The 13,842-nt window shown below is 41.0% G+C and overlaps 2 protein-coding genes and 1 non-coding gene across 10 annotated transcripts in view; 1 reads left to right on the forward strand and 2 right to left on the reverse strand.

Moving 5' to 3' along the window:
- Window positions 1–180: 180 nt before the first annotated feature.
- trnaa-agc lies at window positions 181–253 on the reverse strand. Its single transcript has one exon. It is a non-coding gene; the product is annotated as a tRNA-Ala (tRNA).
- Window positions 254–1,752: 1,499 nt separating this feature from the next.
- LOC122767551 (contactin-4-like) lies at window positions 1,753–7,141 on the forward strand. Its single transcript, XM_044022865.1, has 6 exons — window positions 1,753–2,083; window positions 2,377–2,492; window positions 3,396–3,582; window positions 3,681–3,793; window positions 3,878–4,046; window positions 4,977–7,141. Exons 1-6 carry the CDS (start codon window positions 1,927–1,929, stop codon window positions 5,066–5,068), a joined length of 834 nt encoding a protein of 277 aa, XP_043878800.1. The 5' UTR covers window positions 1,753–1,926; the 3' UTR covers window positions 5,069–7,141.
- An 849-nt stretch (window positions 7,142–7,990) lies between these two features.
- Window positions 7,991–13,842, reverse strand: part of LOC122767874 (band 4.1-like protein 1) — a 39,698-nt gene continuing 33,846 nt past the window's right edge. For all 8 annotated transcript variants that reach the window (XM_044023412.1, XM_044023416.1, XM_044023411.1 and 5 more), the window contains 4 exons: window positions 13,443–13,538; window positions 12,714–12,794; window positions 12,512–12,628; window positions 7,991–11,774 (listed from right to left, as the gene is read on the reverse strand). In XM_044023412.1, the coding sequence (XP_043879347.1) occupies window positions 11,769–11,774; window positions 12,512–12,628; window positions 12,714–12,794; window positions 13,443–13,538 (300 nt within the window). In that variant the 3' untranslated portion in view covers window positions 7,991–11,768. The remainder of the gene's footprint in view (window positions 11,775–12,511; window positions 12,629–12,713; window positions 12,795–13,442; window positions 13,539–13,842) is intronic.

Below are 13,842 nucleotides of genomic sequence, written 5' to 3' on the forward strand. Positions count from 1 at the left end.
GCATGTCATCCAAAATCACTCAAAAACGCCATAGTATAGTATGTCGTCCAAAATCACTCAAAAACGTCATAGTATAGTATGTCGTCCAAAATCACTCAAAAAGGTCATAGTATAGTATGTCGTCCAAAATCGGAGTAGATCCTGCAGTATAATCCTTAGAGTAAAGTGGCTCAACACAAGTGGAGGATGCGGGCATCGATCCCGCTACCTCTCGCATGCTAAGCGAGCGCTCTACCATTTGAGCTAATCCCCCTACTCCATTGTTAATTTAAACGCAAATGTAAAGAAACGAGATGAGACAGTCATCTACAAAATGCAATTCAGTCATATTTTCTAAACTAAATATATTTTTGTAAAAACATCATAGTATAGCATGTCGTCCAAAATTAGACAAAAAAGTCATAGTATAGTATGTCGTCCAAAATCACTCAAAAACGTCATAGTATAGTATGTCGTCCAAAATTAGACAAAAAGTCATAGTATAGTATGTCGTCCAAAATCACCAAAACGCCATATAGTATAGTATGTCGCCCAAAATTAGACAAAAAACTCATACTATAGTATGTCGCCCAAAAATCACTCAAAAAGTCATAGTATAGTATGTCGGCCCAAAATCACTCAAAAAGTAATTGTATAGTATGTCGTCCAAAAATCACCAAAACCTCATAGTATAGCATGTCGTCCAAAATTAGACAAAAGTCATAGTATAGTATGTCGCCCAAATTCACTCAAAACGCCATAGTATAGTATGTCGTCCAAAATCACTAAGAAAGTCATAGTATACTAGTGTCGCCCAAAATCACTCAAAACAGTAGTATAGTATGTCCAAAATCACTCAAAAAGTCATTGTATAGTATGTCGTCCAAAATCACCAAAAACGTCATAGTATAGTATGTGGTCCAAAATCACCAAAAAACATCATAGTATAGTATGTCGTCCAAAATTAGACAAAAAAGTCATAGTATAGTATGTCGTCCAAAATTAGACAAAAAAGTCATAGTATAGTATGATTACTGAAAGGAAACGGTATTTAACAAATCATACTGTTGGATCGAGGTGTTGCTGGGTCTCAGTTTCATGAGCAGCTGAACTTGCTGGCTTCTATAGCAGGCTGGTAATTGGGCGGTAGCGATTCTGGATCTGCTGCAGGTGTGTCAGCCTGATAAGGAAGTAAAGACATGGAGGTTTAGGCACAGCACAGTGATTAAATGAATATCTGAGTAAGCGAGTGAGTGATGTCATGGCCACATACACATGAATGGGAGACGTCTCTTGAGGCAGTCTCTTTTAAAGGGTGATTCCGCCAAAATACTTCAACTTTTAAAGGTTCAATCCACCCAAATGTTACTCCTTTACTAGCCCAGTCACTCCTTTACAAGTCCTGCACCTGACAACATCGGCAGCAATAACAACAGGCAAGCTCCAAATTTTGCCGCAGAATTTTCTAGTATTGCTTACTATTCGCTACGTGCGCTTGAACACTCGTACTTGAACAACACACGTCTATGACGCCTCCTCCTGTGCGGACTCAGTCGGGTGAGTTCACTACTTTGCCATCTATGGTGTAGAACGTGAACTACCTCCACACACCACTCTTCAGATGCTTTTAGGCCATGATTGTCCACTCAGGAGGACGGATTTAGCTTGTGTCCTCCATTTTCACAACAAAACAGCACTGTCTTATTTTGTCTCATGGACCAAGAGGTTTTTGTTTCATTGTGATCTAAGGCCAAGCTGATAAAAAAGTGACAGCCCTAATTAAAACTTTTTTCTTCAAAATTAGTTTTGTGTCCGAGCTGTGCTCAATGGAAAAAAAAACAAAAAAACAATTGCCTTACTGTGTTGTAGCCTGTCCCAGAGGAGCTGCAGAATGGACCGGGGTTTGGATACGTCGTGGCATTTCGACCTCACGGTGCCACAGGGTGGATGCAGGCTGCTGTACCCTCTGCTGAGGCCTCCAGATACGTCTTTAAAAATGAGAGCATCCAGCCGTTCTCCCCTTTCCACGTAAAAGTTTGGGTTTACAACAATGAGGGAGAGGGGCCCTTTGGATCCATTACTACTATTTACTCAGCCGAAGATGGTAAGTGTGCTTTCATGTCATGCACAACATGTTATGAAGTACCTCTCCATGTACCGATTGTATGCAGGCATGAGCCATGAGGCTAAGATCCATTCATTCAGTGGTAGCAGTCATCTTGCAGCCAGCACTCTTCTATTAGACCTCTCAGACGTTGTTTCCCTTCACTTCCCTCCCTCTGTTGTCGAGATGAATGAAGTGACTTTGAAACAGTTTTGATGTTCCCGCTTTGAGGGCTCGTCAAAGCTCAGACGTTGCCTCTGAAATCATTCTGCGTCTTTGTACATTAACTCCAGAGCCTGGCCGTGCGCCCACCAGGGTTCGTGCCAAGACCCTCTCTGCATCTGAGATCGAAGTTTCGTGGAAAGCGCTGCCGTGGAACGCCAGCAAGAAAAGAGTTTTGGGCTACGAGGTGAGCTGCAGTGGAACGCCCTGTTTGTCTGTATTTAAATCTGTTGTGTGTGTGTGTGTGTGTGCGCGAGCAAACGCATGGCAACTACTGCTGTTGAATTTTGTTCTTGTGTATTATTGATGTGTTTTTCAGGCTTATGCACCTTGGGCACAGGAGATAATAGCTTGCTACATGCATAATGGTCCAGGCGAGTCCCATGCCTATGGGTTTAGCTGTGTTTCTCTTGTTGCTTACCTAAGTACTGTAACCACCCTGATTACTGATGCAATACTCCAAGGGATAGAGCATTTAGCTCCTAATCCACATAGTAAAGCAGTTGGAGACAGTGGCTTTGCACTCAGTTAGTTCTTGTCATTTTAATTCTGCTCATTATTGCAATCCAAGATCCTTGTATTGCATATAGTGCCAGAATTATAAATAGTTGACCACTAAAAGTCAACAGAGGAGCAGGGTCTGAGCAAACCATTCCTGTGAGGGAAGACAAATTATATTTGTGCTGTCAAGCGTGCCAGCTATTTCAGCCCTGACAAGCTGGGTGACAAAGAAAATCTGTTATCAGTGGAAGTTGATGGCTAGGGATTTTTGAGGATTCTGTTCTACTCTTTGGGGTTTTTTTTGTTCATTCGTCTTCATATATAACCACCATCTTCACCACAAAACTAAAACCCTGACACATGTCTGATAAGCTGAGGCACATACTTAAAAAACGCAGCGAGCAAAAACATACACAAGGCGGCATGCTGCTGCTGTTAAAGCTTGTTTTCAGACCAACTCACATCTTCCATGCAGTTGAGTTCACGTCTCACCTGTTTCTCGTTCACACTTCATTGACAGGGGGTGTAAAGCTTTTAAGGTGTCCGTCGTGTTTTTCCTGCCATTTCAAGTCTGTGATTCTGCTTCCAGCTGAGGTACTGGAGTAGAAGTGAAAGGGAAGACACAGCCAGTGTGCAAAGAACGGTCGGAAATCAAACATCTACGATTATCCAAGGAGTGAAAGGCAGCACCACGTATTACATCTCAGTTAGGGCGTATAACACTGCTGGAGCAGGGCCTCCCAGCACCGTTGTCAACGTTACCACTAAAAAACCACGTAAGTACCTGATTATAAGAGGTAGTCACACTCTGCCAATGTTCCGCTTATGTTTGATGTTGATGTTGATGTTGATAATGTATTTTTTTTGCTCTCAGCGCCCAGTCAGCCACCGGGTAAAGTGATGTGGAACACATCAAACTCCAAGATTATACTGAACTGGGAGCAGGTCAAAGCTCTGGAGAATGAGTCAGAGGTCACCGGTTACAAAGTAAGCACTGAGTCACTGCACTGAGCGTTATCAGAAAACTGTGTTTGTGGCTGACTCGACTTAAATTGCACCCCTCGTCTTCAGGTGCTCTACAAGAAGAACCGGCACAGTCGCCCCAACGTCATGGAAACCAACACCACCTCTGTGGAGCTCGCCCTGCCCACTGACGAGGATTATATCATACAGATAAAACCATTCGGCGAGGGAGGGGAAGGCAGCAGTAGCAGGCAGATCACCATCCCAAGGATACCAGGTCAGTGGAGAGCTAGTCTGTACCTCCCCTGTGGCAGAGATGAGTAACTATCTCCCCTGCTGTTGTCTTGCCGGCAGTGATCATCATCTCCAAAGGGAACAGAGGGAGCGGGAAATTAATGTCCTACATGAAACTTTTATGTCATTATTTGCATAGTCAGTTTTTATCCAAAAATTCAGATATCTGTTCAAACTTAAGGGATGCGAAGGAAGTTCAAATTCAAACCGCATAAACCCGTTTAGAGTTTAAATTATTCAGTCGAGAAGCGCAAAGGCCATCTGGAGTAATTACTGTGTACTCCAGCAGAGGGTGTGCTGAATCTGAGACTACTGATGATGTGTCCAATTCTTTAAGGGGTGTCCCATTTCACAGGGTTAGATTTGAAATACCGTCCCTTGTGTGAGTGTATATTAGAAATTGACATAGTTTTCTCATTGCAAACGATTTGACTGGTGCCATGTCAATTTTTGTTCACTAATCTGAAATCATGTTCTTTTGAAGAAGACCTGTTTACCTATAGAATTCCATTCAAACAAAGTGCTTTATGCAACCAGCAGAGTTACCCCTGGTGGATAGATGCTACATCCATCCTATTCTCTAAGTTTAGGATGGATGACTATCCTAAGCTGGATGACTATGTCAATTTTCTAATGAATGGTCTGTACTTGTTCCTCAGTTCAAAGGGGCAAGAGGTAGAGAAATGGGACTGGGCCTTTGAAAATCTTATTCCACTGCTGCAAATAATGATTTTGAAATATTTTTTTTGAAATGCATGTTTTCAGTTTGTGATTGCAAACGCAGTCTGGAGAGGCAGCTGATTAAAGTAATGAAATGCCAAAAGCTGTGAGATGTTTTTTTTTTTTCTCTCGTTCTCTCTTTCTTCCTCTGTTCTTTTCACTGCAATCAGACTAACTGCCTTGTTCTTTTTAGGCCCCAACGCAGTCGGCTCAGCATCCAAGGTCTCCACTCTGTCAGCGCTCAGCACAATAGCACTGTCTTTCACAGCCCGGACATCTTTATGACAAACAGCTCTCAGCAGACGTTGCTTCTGATGTGGAGATGGCTCTCTGCGGCGGAACGCAAACACAGCCCACTCTGGTGTAGCTGGATACATTCATTTAGATTTTAGAGGCAAAAGGAAGGCGCTGATGAGAAAAAATCTGTTTATTTCAAAAAAAAAAAAAAAAAAAAATTGCCATTGAGATGTCAGGGAAAGTGTCCCCTTCAGCACCCAGGCTAAGCAAAGGAAATTGGCCGATGTTGTGACTATGTTGTTACCAAAGCAGCTTTCATAAGAAAAAAAGTAAAGAGAAAAATGTCTTATATGCATCTTTTTGTATGACATGTTGAGCTTTTTATAGATTTGGTTTTGTTAATACATTTTAAGTCAGTCTGGGCCTTTTTGAAGTGAGAGAAGGCAGGTGCATGGCAAATAAAATCATCAACGTTTCCCCTTTGGAGCTTAAGAATGTGATTTGATAGGAAGTGAAAATTAACTATTTATAATCCCCTGTTGCATCTCTGGATTTATTTTCTGAGGTCATAGTTCACTGAAAAAATGCGCTGACTTGTCATACTTTCAGAGTTCCTCGTCTGTGCAGAGCGTCTTATTTCCATGTGCGCTAACATGGCCACCTTTTGGGCCTCCTCACATAACCTTAAGCAAGTGTCCATGGTTACTGTGTCCTTTTTTGTCTCTTTTGCGTGTCACCAAGTGGACTGGAAAGTGTTGTGCTACAATGAGCTACATGCTCGCATTCATGCTCAAAGGGCTCGTGTGGACTACGAACAGGCTGATGACCTCTACGAACACGTGAACGCTGAAAGTATGACCGGGGCCGAAGGGTTTCACTCTGCGCAGAAATAGGATTAGCATCATGTCTCCAGACAGACACGTGCTAATGTTGCTTAGCTAGCCAAAGTTCCCAGCTACAATCAAAATGGATTCCTCCCCCCCTTTTTCTGTGTCATTAATCTAAAGAAAATACAGAAAAAAAATATGGTTTTGGTGCCAGTCTTCTCGGGGCAAAGGTGACGAAGAACTCGCCGAAGGTTGATGAATTGCCTCAAAGTCACCCATGAGATTGTTGACTGACCTTTGATCCAGTAAATAACACTATGCTGTTGTTGGATAGCATCCGTCTGTCCTTGGGGTTCCAAAACCTTGGGCCTGGAACTGCACTGGTGGCCAGACCCTCATGGTCGTCTCATGCTCCTCGTTATTTTTCGGTTAGCCCTGTGTCTAGAGCTATTCTTTGCCTTCTGTGTGCCTCATCATATGTTCAAAATCCTCAGGTCCTTAAAGAGCCTTAACTTATCATGTATATATATATATTAAAAAAACAACAACATCAGACGCGTAGAACTACGAAGCAGCCGTGGTGATGTTTACATGCTGCTGTGTTGATAGAAACTGTCAGGATTGGGTAAAGGGATTGGGGCAGCTGCTGAGGTCACTGAAGTTAGTTTGGATGGCGTTTCGCATGGGATGTTGGCAATATATGAGGCCTGGCGCATTTTTTTATAGGTGTGTATTCTTAATAAAAAGATGATGCTGCTGATCTTTTCCTTTTTTTTCCATAGTGTCCTGATGCCACGTGGGACTGCTGTAGTAGTTTGTAGTACTTTGAAGGGGAAGTGTACTGTAGGCTACTGGGTCTTCGCTCAGAATCATGCATCAAGAAACGTGTAATATACTGTTTTGTACACTTCAAATCATTTATATTAAAAGAACCTTTCTAAAGAAATGATTTACTCGGTTTTTATGTAAGAACTCTGTTTCATACAGTAGCTGTAACTGTTGCTCAGCATGACTGTACTTTGTTCCCTCTCTATCCTCTCTCTCTCTGTCAGTCTGCAAAACAGCTGAATGGCTTTAGGAACATGCCAGGTCCATCCATCTGATAGAACTGTGTATACTGTGTGTGTACCATAAAAAAAAAACTGACCCATTAGCCTATGTCTATGCTTCTGTCTCATTCAGCCCAACTCAGATGCACTAGGCCTACTGTCTGTATATGCTCTACAGGAGGGTTTCCTCTGTTGCTGTTTGTTGTTTATACTGTGTTAATAAAGACTATTGATTTATACAATGACGCCAAGCTTTGTCGGTCCTTCCTAATACATAAGCTATTATATATACAGGGTCGGGGGCATTTCAAGAGACCCCAGAGCAAAAATGGATCTGGGGGCCTTAGGTCAAAAGTCAGTGACCTTATGACCTAGTTGGGCACTTGCAGCCTCTTGTGCATAACTGATCATTTTAAGATCCTGTGTGTAAACATCAGTGTTATCTAATGGGGAGAATGCAGTAAGAAACAGGTCTCCTCTGCTCACCCTTTCCTAAGCACGTCAAGAAACTATGGTGGTCTTCACATACTAAAAAACAATGGGGCTTTTATTAATTTGCATAGTAGGCTTCCCCTTCAAAATGTGGGTTTCTCTGATTTGGCTGCTCTTGGCTACAGTACCTATCATACAGTACATATCATAGTGGTTCTCAGGCAATGAAAACCAAGATTCCAAAGTAAATAAATGTATATATATATATATATATATGTATATATATATATATACATTTATTTATATATATATATATACTTATATACTATAATAACTTTCCCATAATTCAGCTTAGATCCTCTATGACTGGAAAACATCCACATCTTACTTCAAGTATTTTGATATGCTGAGTGAAATTATTGCCTCAATTTGTTGTTTGCAGAAAATGCTTTAGATGGCAGTAGGAGCACAAAAATACCACCTCATGCAACATGAATGAATTTCACCACAAGATGGCAACATAGCATTGCCCTTTCATAAGTCTGATGTAGTGGAAGAAACCCTCTGTGACCTGGCATGAATTTTTCATGCAGGAAATGTTCCTGCCAACTCATAGGTAACTGTATGACATGAACTCTCACTCCCCAGAATCAGAGACAGTGTTTGAGTCATACTGAGACATTTATTTATGCATGTATGTTTTCCATTTAGATTTGAATGCAAATACAGCAAGTACACACCACCAAGCACTAGGGGGATGTAGAGCAAAAAGGCAGTGGAGAGTTGAATGTTTGGGCTAAACAGTGATGCTCTTCATGAAAAAAAAAAACCTCTAAAAAAAAAAAAGAAAGAAGAAGAAATAAATTATTATCGGCACTGAGCTGGTTTTCTACGTTAATGGGGGTGAATACATTTTTTTTGTTTTTGTTTTTTTTGTAACCTCACTGTGGACTAACAGTGCAGATTCACAGAGACTACTTTTCCCACAGCACTCAGTGTCACATTCTTTACAAGACACTAACTCACTCTTATAAAATGGCTCCTCCTCACCTTGGACTGACAGGACAGGTCGTTTCTACATCTGCCTCGCGGTGATTAACGGTACTTTCAGCTGGACCACTGATGATAACTGCGACTCCCACAGCCACGACTCGAACATAAGGCACCCGTTCATGTGACACTTCTATTGCTCCGCTGTCCTTCTGCTTCTACTTATTACTGCCTCGTCCTTTCAACCTACTAACAAATCGGATCCTGTCAGTTTCTATATAGTTTACAGGTTAATTCACACAAGTAGGGGAAGTTATATATAAAGTACAGGTCATCCATCCTCTTGTTTCTCTTCGGAAAGGAGGCCATTTTAGTTTTCTAACAGTTAACAGTATACGCGCTGCTATCATGGCGAGCTAGTGCCTTCAAAACAGTCCAGTGTCATGTGACCAGTTAGAATCAAATAGAGCAAAATATACATCAGTGTAGGAATCTCTTCTATTTTTTTTTTCCACAGACACATCAACAGCAGGTGGACAGTTTCAAGTCAAAGGGTTTGTGGGGGAATTAAGACAAGGAGGGAGACAAAGCCATGGAAATCCAAGTGTTGGAAAAGCTCCAGCACACATTCTGCTATATTTTGGTTTCACTTTCATGAAAGTTCACAGTTTTCTCCCTTTAGAGGACAGAGGATACGAGAGCAATGGCTGCTTATTGCAAATTCACACAAGCAGTGCAGGTTCACTGCTTTGGTCTAACAGTAGCACAGAGTTAACAATGACAGCAGTACGGCTAGCACGGCCCAGGCTCTGTCAGAGGGATCCTCATGTATGATAAGTGATGCATAGTATTAAAGGTCATCCAGGATACATGTTAACGGGTCCTGTGGATAGTCACGTGTGTCACACTCAGAGTCTTTGTCTGTGAGGTGGGGGGGGGGAGGAAAAGCACAGGCCTCATACTCGCCACTCCTATAAATACAACAACAAACTCATACACCATAATTTAAAATTTAAAAGAGTTAATCCAACAACAACAACAAAAAACACAACAATATAGCAAACCATGTTAATCTTGTGTTTCTGAATGTTTCAGGCATCCCAATGGACAGTTCGTTTCACTGCGTACAAGTTATTTGAGCAGGTTCTGGGATGATGGGATGGATTATTATCAGAATCAGTCTTAGAATTCACTGAAATTCACAATTTAAACCTGTTTTTACAATGTGGATGTTGTCTCTCTAGATCAGGGGCTACCAACAATGAATGTTCTGACGGACCTTCACTACAGGGCAAATGTCTTGTTAAGATGCATAAACAAGTGTTTCTCATCAACTACTGTGATAGTTAGAGTATACACAACTGGGTCCAGAAAATTGTGCAAAAGCATTGATTTCATACATAAAATTCTTGAGCATATGGTTGTAATATTGGTGGTACAGCCAGTGGGTGGCAGTAGTGTGTTAGCCTTATCTGACATTACTGATATTCAGATTTAGGGAATTAAAGACTGTTAAAAAAAGTGACAAGACTGCCAACAAAGAGGAAAAGTATAGACCCATATTAGTCTACTGTGATGTTTCTTTCTGTCACATTTGGAATAGATGTGTTCCCAGGGATTTGTTTTACAAGGAAAGAAATGTGCTGTGGCACAAAGGAGATTCAAAAACACTGATTATATAAAGCTGTTTGCTTTTGAAAGCCTTAGAATAATTATATGTACTTAAGGAGGCTGCCGTGTTTCTGCAGCATCTCAAATGAATAAACAACAAGCCACAGTGGTTTGAAGCAAAGACTTAAAGACAAACATCATCCTTTCTGGTAGGTGAAGGTAGATGTCACTATTTCTTAAACGCAGGACCTTTAATTCACCCCTACCCTGTGAGCCCCTACCCTGTTTTCCGCAGAAAATGTCATAGTGTGATAACTTTATGTGTGAGTGTCACACATACTTCCATCTGCAGCAGAGCCTTGTTAAGGTCTGGTCATTTTAAATGAAAATAAATTGATGTTCAATAAATTAAATATTGACACTTCCAGGAAAAAAAATGACAGAACACGAAGTAGTTGGCAGGTTTCATGTCTGGCTAAGCAGTTGGAAACTCCTGCTCTAAATAACGTGTTGATAAATGTTAATTACCTTTAAGTAGAAGGTCACAAACTTTTATATTGACGACGGCAGGTTCACACGTGAAGACTGAAACATCCAAATACACAACAGCAATAAATCAAATAAAACAAAACAAAACAAAATAAAGAAATCAAGTAAGAAAACAGTAAAACTTATCATCACATTATTTAAACTTATCAGATGAAACCTTATTTATATTAAAATTTCTCTACAAATCTTTAAAACAGTTCCCAAAACGTGTCCCCGGCATTTCTTTGTGTTTGTTGACGGTGAAAATGAAAACAGTGGAGGACGGGAGAAAGAGGACAAGGACAGTAGAGATGTTTGTGTGATGAAGACAGGGGTTCCAGCTGTCCACTGAACTGTCCTCACATTCCTCTGCAAAGTCCCTCAACATTGGTTAAGTGTCCACCACTCATTGTCCCAGCATTGTTTTATACATGTATATATATATATATATATATATATCTATATTGTTTTTATCACATGTTTTTCCTCTGCAGCTGCTCAGTCCCGTCACATCACAGCTTGTATGTATTGACTTTTTTCATTCCCTCTGCTATGTTGTTATTGACTCATGCAGATTATAATAATCTGATATTATACATATTTCATAAACAAGCAAACACTGGACATAAATTAGATTCTCTATTGATAAAAATGTAAAAAGCTAATAAGACAGCTGTTGATTATACTGAAGGCGTCACAGCCAAGAGGTGGCAACGACAAGCAAAATGGCTGCCCCCCCCCCCGTCCCCACCATCACCATTCTCTGCTCTTATATACATTTCATATGTGACAGTAGCACAGAGAAGATACAGTATTTGACATTAAAATAGAAAGATTTCTTATTTTTTAGGTAAAGGGTAAGGTACTGGGGGTGTGGGGTGTTCGGATTTAAAATGATCCTGAGGGTTCAAATGACTCGAAATGTTTTTGATTAAATGATACGCAAGTAAAGTTTCAGACAAATGACTCTAAATAGAGGGGGGATTTCAAATAGTGACAGCCGTGACTGGGTTTTTTCCTCTCTCTCAGTCTCGCATCATGCTAAGTGGTTACCTCTTCCTGTTCTGTAAGGAGGTGGAGGACTGGGATAGGCCAGGCCGGGCCAGGCTGAGCCAGGCTCGTCCAAGAAGCTGGGTCACAGTTGGTTTGTCTAAAGGGACAAGAGTGAAGGTCTGCTGACGACTTCATGGAGCTCAGTTAGTTCTTGTGATGGTGTGTCCTCAGTGGGGGAGATAGTCCTCTAGGTGGCGACCTACAGGGAGGAGCAGGAGGATCCTTCTCTCCATGTGTCTCCCCGGCAACCGTGACTGATCAGGACTGCAAATGAAACGATGAGTCGGGCAATAAAATAACACAGCATAACTTTTTTTTTCACCAGCATTATAATTGTTCAATATGTGTCTGTTTATAATTAAGTATAATTATTCTGTGTTTATCAAGATTTAACGATCATAGAGACGATTAAAGGTGCAATAGTAAGGGCTGACGTGTTGAGCAGAAAGTAACATCACACTTCTTCTGTTATTAAGCCTCAGTTTTGGCTGCCACTCCAGCTGTTGCATTTAAGTACCTGTCGGAAATGCTGAATATACAGTATGCTGCGTTCAAATGGGGTTGTTTTCCATGTTCAAGAGACAAAAACATATTTGAAAAATGTTGATTAAAGTGGCACATTTTCAAATCTCTCCTGATCTTTTAGGGACCAAAAATCTAATCAATTAATCATAAAACAATCAACAGATTAATATATGATGAAAATAGTTAAAGCCCTACTGACATCAAAATAAGGGAGTAGTAGAGTGAGACAGAGACAGAACAAGAGCTCAGGTGAAACTCTAGTAGTTTTAAATGTACCGCTCCTGCTTCATGCTCGTTCATATTTTCGCGGTAGTTTTACTTCTCATCTCAGTCGTATTGCATCACTTTACTTCCCAAACGAATATGTTAACAGTTTCACAAAATAGAGCTTTGAGCACACCAGGAAACTTTCAGCATGATGCACGAGACAAGATGTCACTCATGAGCGGAACATAAGCACCCTCAGAGTCACATACCTCAGTTTCCTGCTGCACGTCCTCTGTGGGAGACTCCGTTTCCCTGATAACCACTGCTTTTGTCACCAGCATGTCAGGGTGCTGCTGCTTGGCTTCTTGGATCGCCATGGCGAGCGCCTGGAGAAGTGGAGCACACAAGGCTCGTAAACCTCACATATTGGCCTCCACTCCACGGCCTAATGACTCAAAGAACTCCTCTCACCTGATGTTGGTCCACATCGTCATCTCCTGTGATGATAATCCTTTTCTCGATTCTAGTCTCTGAGTATCCTCCTTTTACAGTCTGGGGAAAACAAACAGGACGAGGTTTCTGTTTCTGAACATAGGAACGTGTTTATCTTTCATGACCTGGATTATTTCACAGAAAAAAACATTTGTTTACTACAACAAATGAAAGTGCTGTATTGCAACTATTCTAGAGTTTATAATTCAGAGCAGAAATATAGAAATGTTGTTTTCACTAGATGTTTTAACCAGCATAAATCATGTTTTGAAGCCTTGAGATAAGCAAACACGCAGCTATTGGGCGATACAAGCTGTCAGTCACACGGCGTCCACTCATATGTGCCATGATTTCTGAATGGGAACATAGTTTATAAAATCAACATCACGTTCTACTGAAGAGCTTTCTCAACAAGCGATTGAGACCATTAACTCCTCAGTAGTTCTTTTTTGCAACCAGCAGGGTCGCCCCCGGGTGGCAACGACATCCATTTTTATATAAACCACAGCGTAAAGCATTATGACTGAAGCATTCTATTCTTATCACATTAAATTGTGTGGTAAATAAATACTGTTTTTCCACAAGTCCACAAAAAAATACAATTATTTACACATGATTCTTTTACTTAGTAAACCATAAGATACAGACATGATACCGTATGACTGTAGGGGCTGAATCCAGGCCCCAGTCATTTAGAGTTGAGGTTACCTTAGTAACTTGAGTCGTGGTTGCTGAGGTGACGCTCTCAGCAGTGATGGTCAGTGGGGACACGACGGACTCTCTCTCCTGGGGACTGGCTTTTACCTACAGCCCAAATAATTAGAGAAAGAGCATGAACAGACACATTACAGTCTCTCTCTGCATCATAGGCTCATTTTTATAGGTGTTTTTGTACTGGATACTGTTGTGAGCCAAAGTCAAAGCTTCTTTCTTTCTTTCTTCGTGGGTATGTGCGCTATAGACATAGATTTTTAGTTCATTTTAAAAGAAGAGCACAAAACAGGGGTAAAACGCACAAGGAGGAAGCTTAAGAATGATTGGCGACTGGCACTTTTTTAATTTTTTTCCTGGTAGTGGGGAGCTCCTTTTAAAGGTTTATGATATATCC

The sequence above is a fragment of the Solea senegalensis genome, linkage group LG4, assembly GCF_019176455.1.
Source record: "Solea senegalensis isolate Sse05_10M linkage group LG4, IFAPA_SoseM_1, whole genome shotgun sequence".
Taxonomy (NCBI): Eukaryota; Metazoa; Chordata; class Actinopteri; order Pleuronectiformes; family Soleidae; genus Solea; species Solea senegalensis.

Coding starts and splice junctions, on each gene's coding strand:
- LOC122767551 (XM_044022865.1), top strand. CDS start 1,927: ATGCAGGCTGCTGTACCCTCTGCTGAGGCCTCCAGATACGTCTTTAAA. Junction 2,084..2,376: donor TATTTACTCAGCCGAAGATG/GTAAGTGTGCTT, acceptor CATTAACTCCAG/AGCCTGGCCGTGCGCCCACC. Junction 3,583..3,680: donor CGTTACCACTAAAAAACCAC/GTAAGTACCTGA, acceptor TTTTGCTCTCAG/CGCCCAGTCAGCCACCGGGT.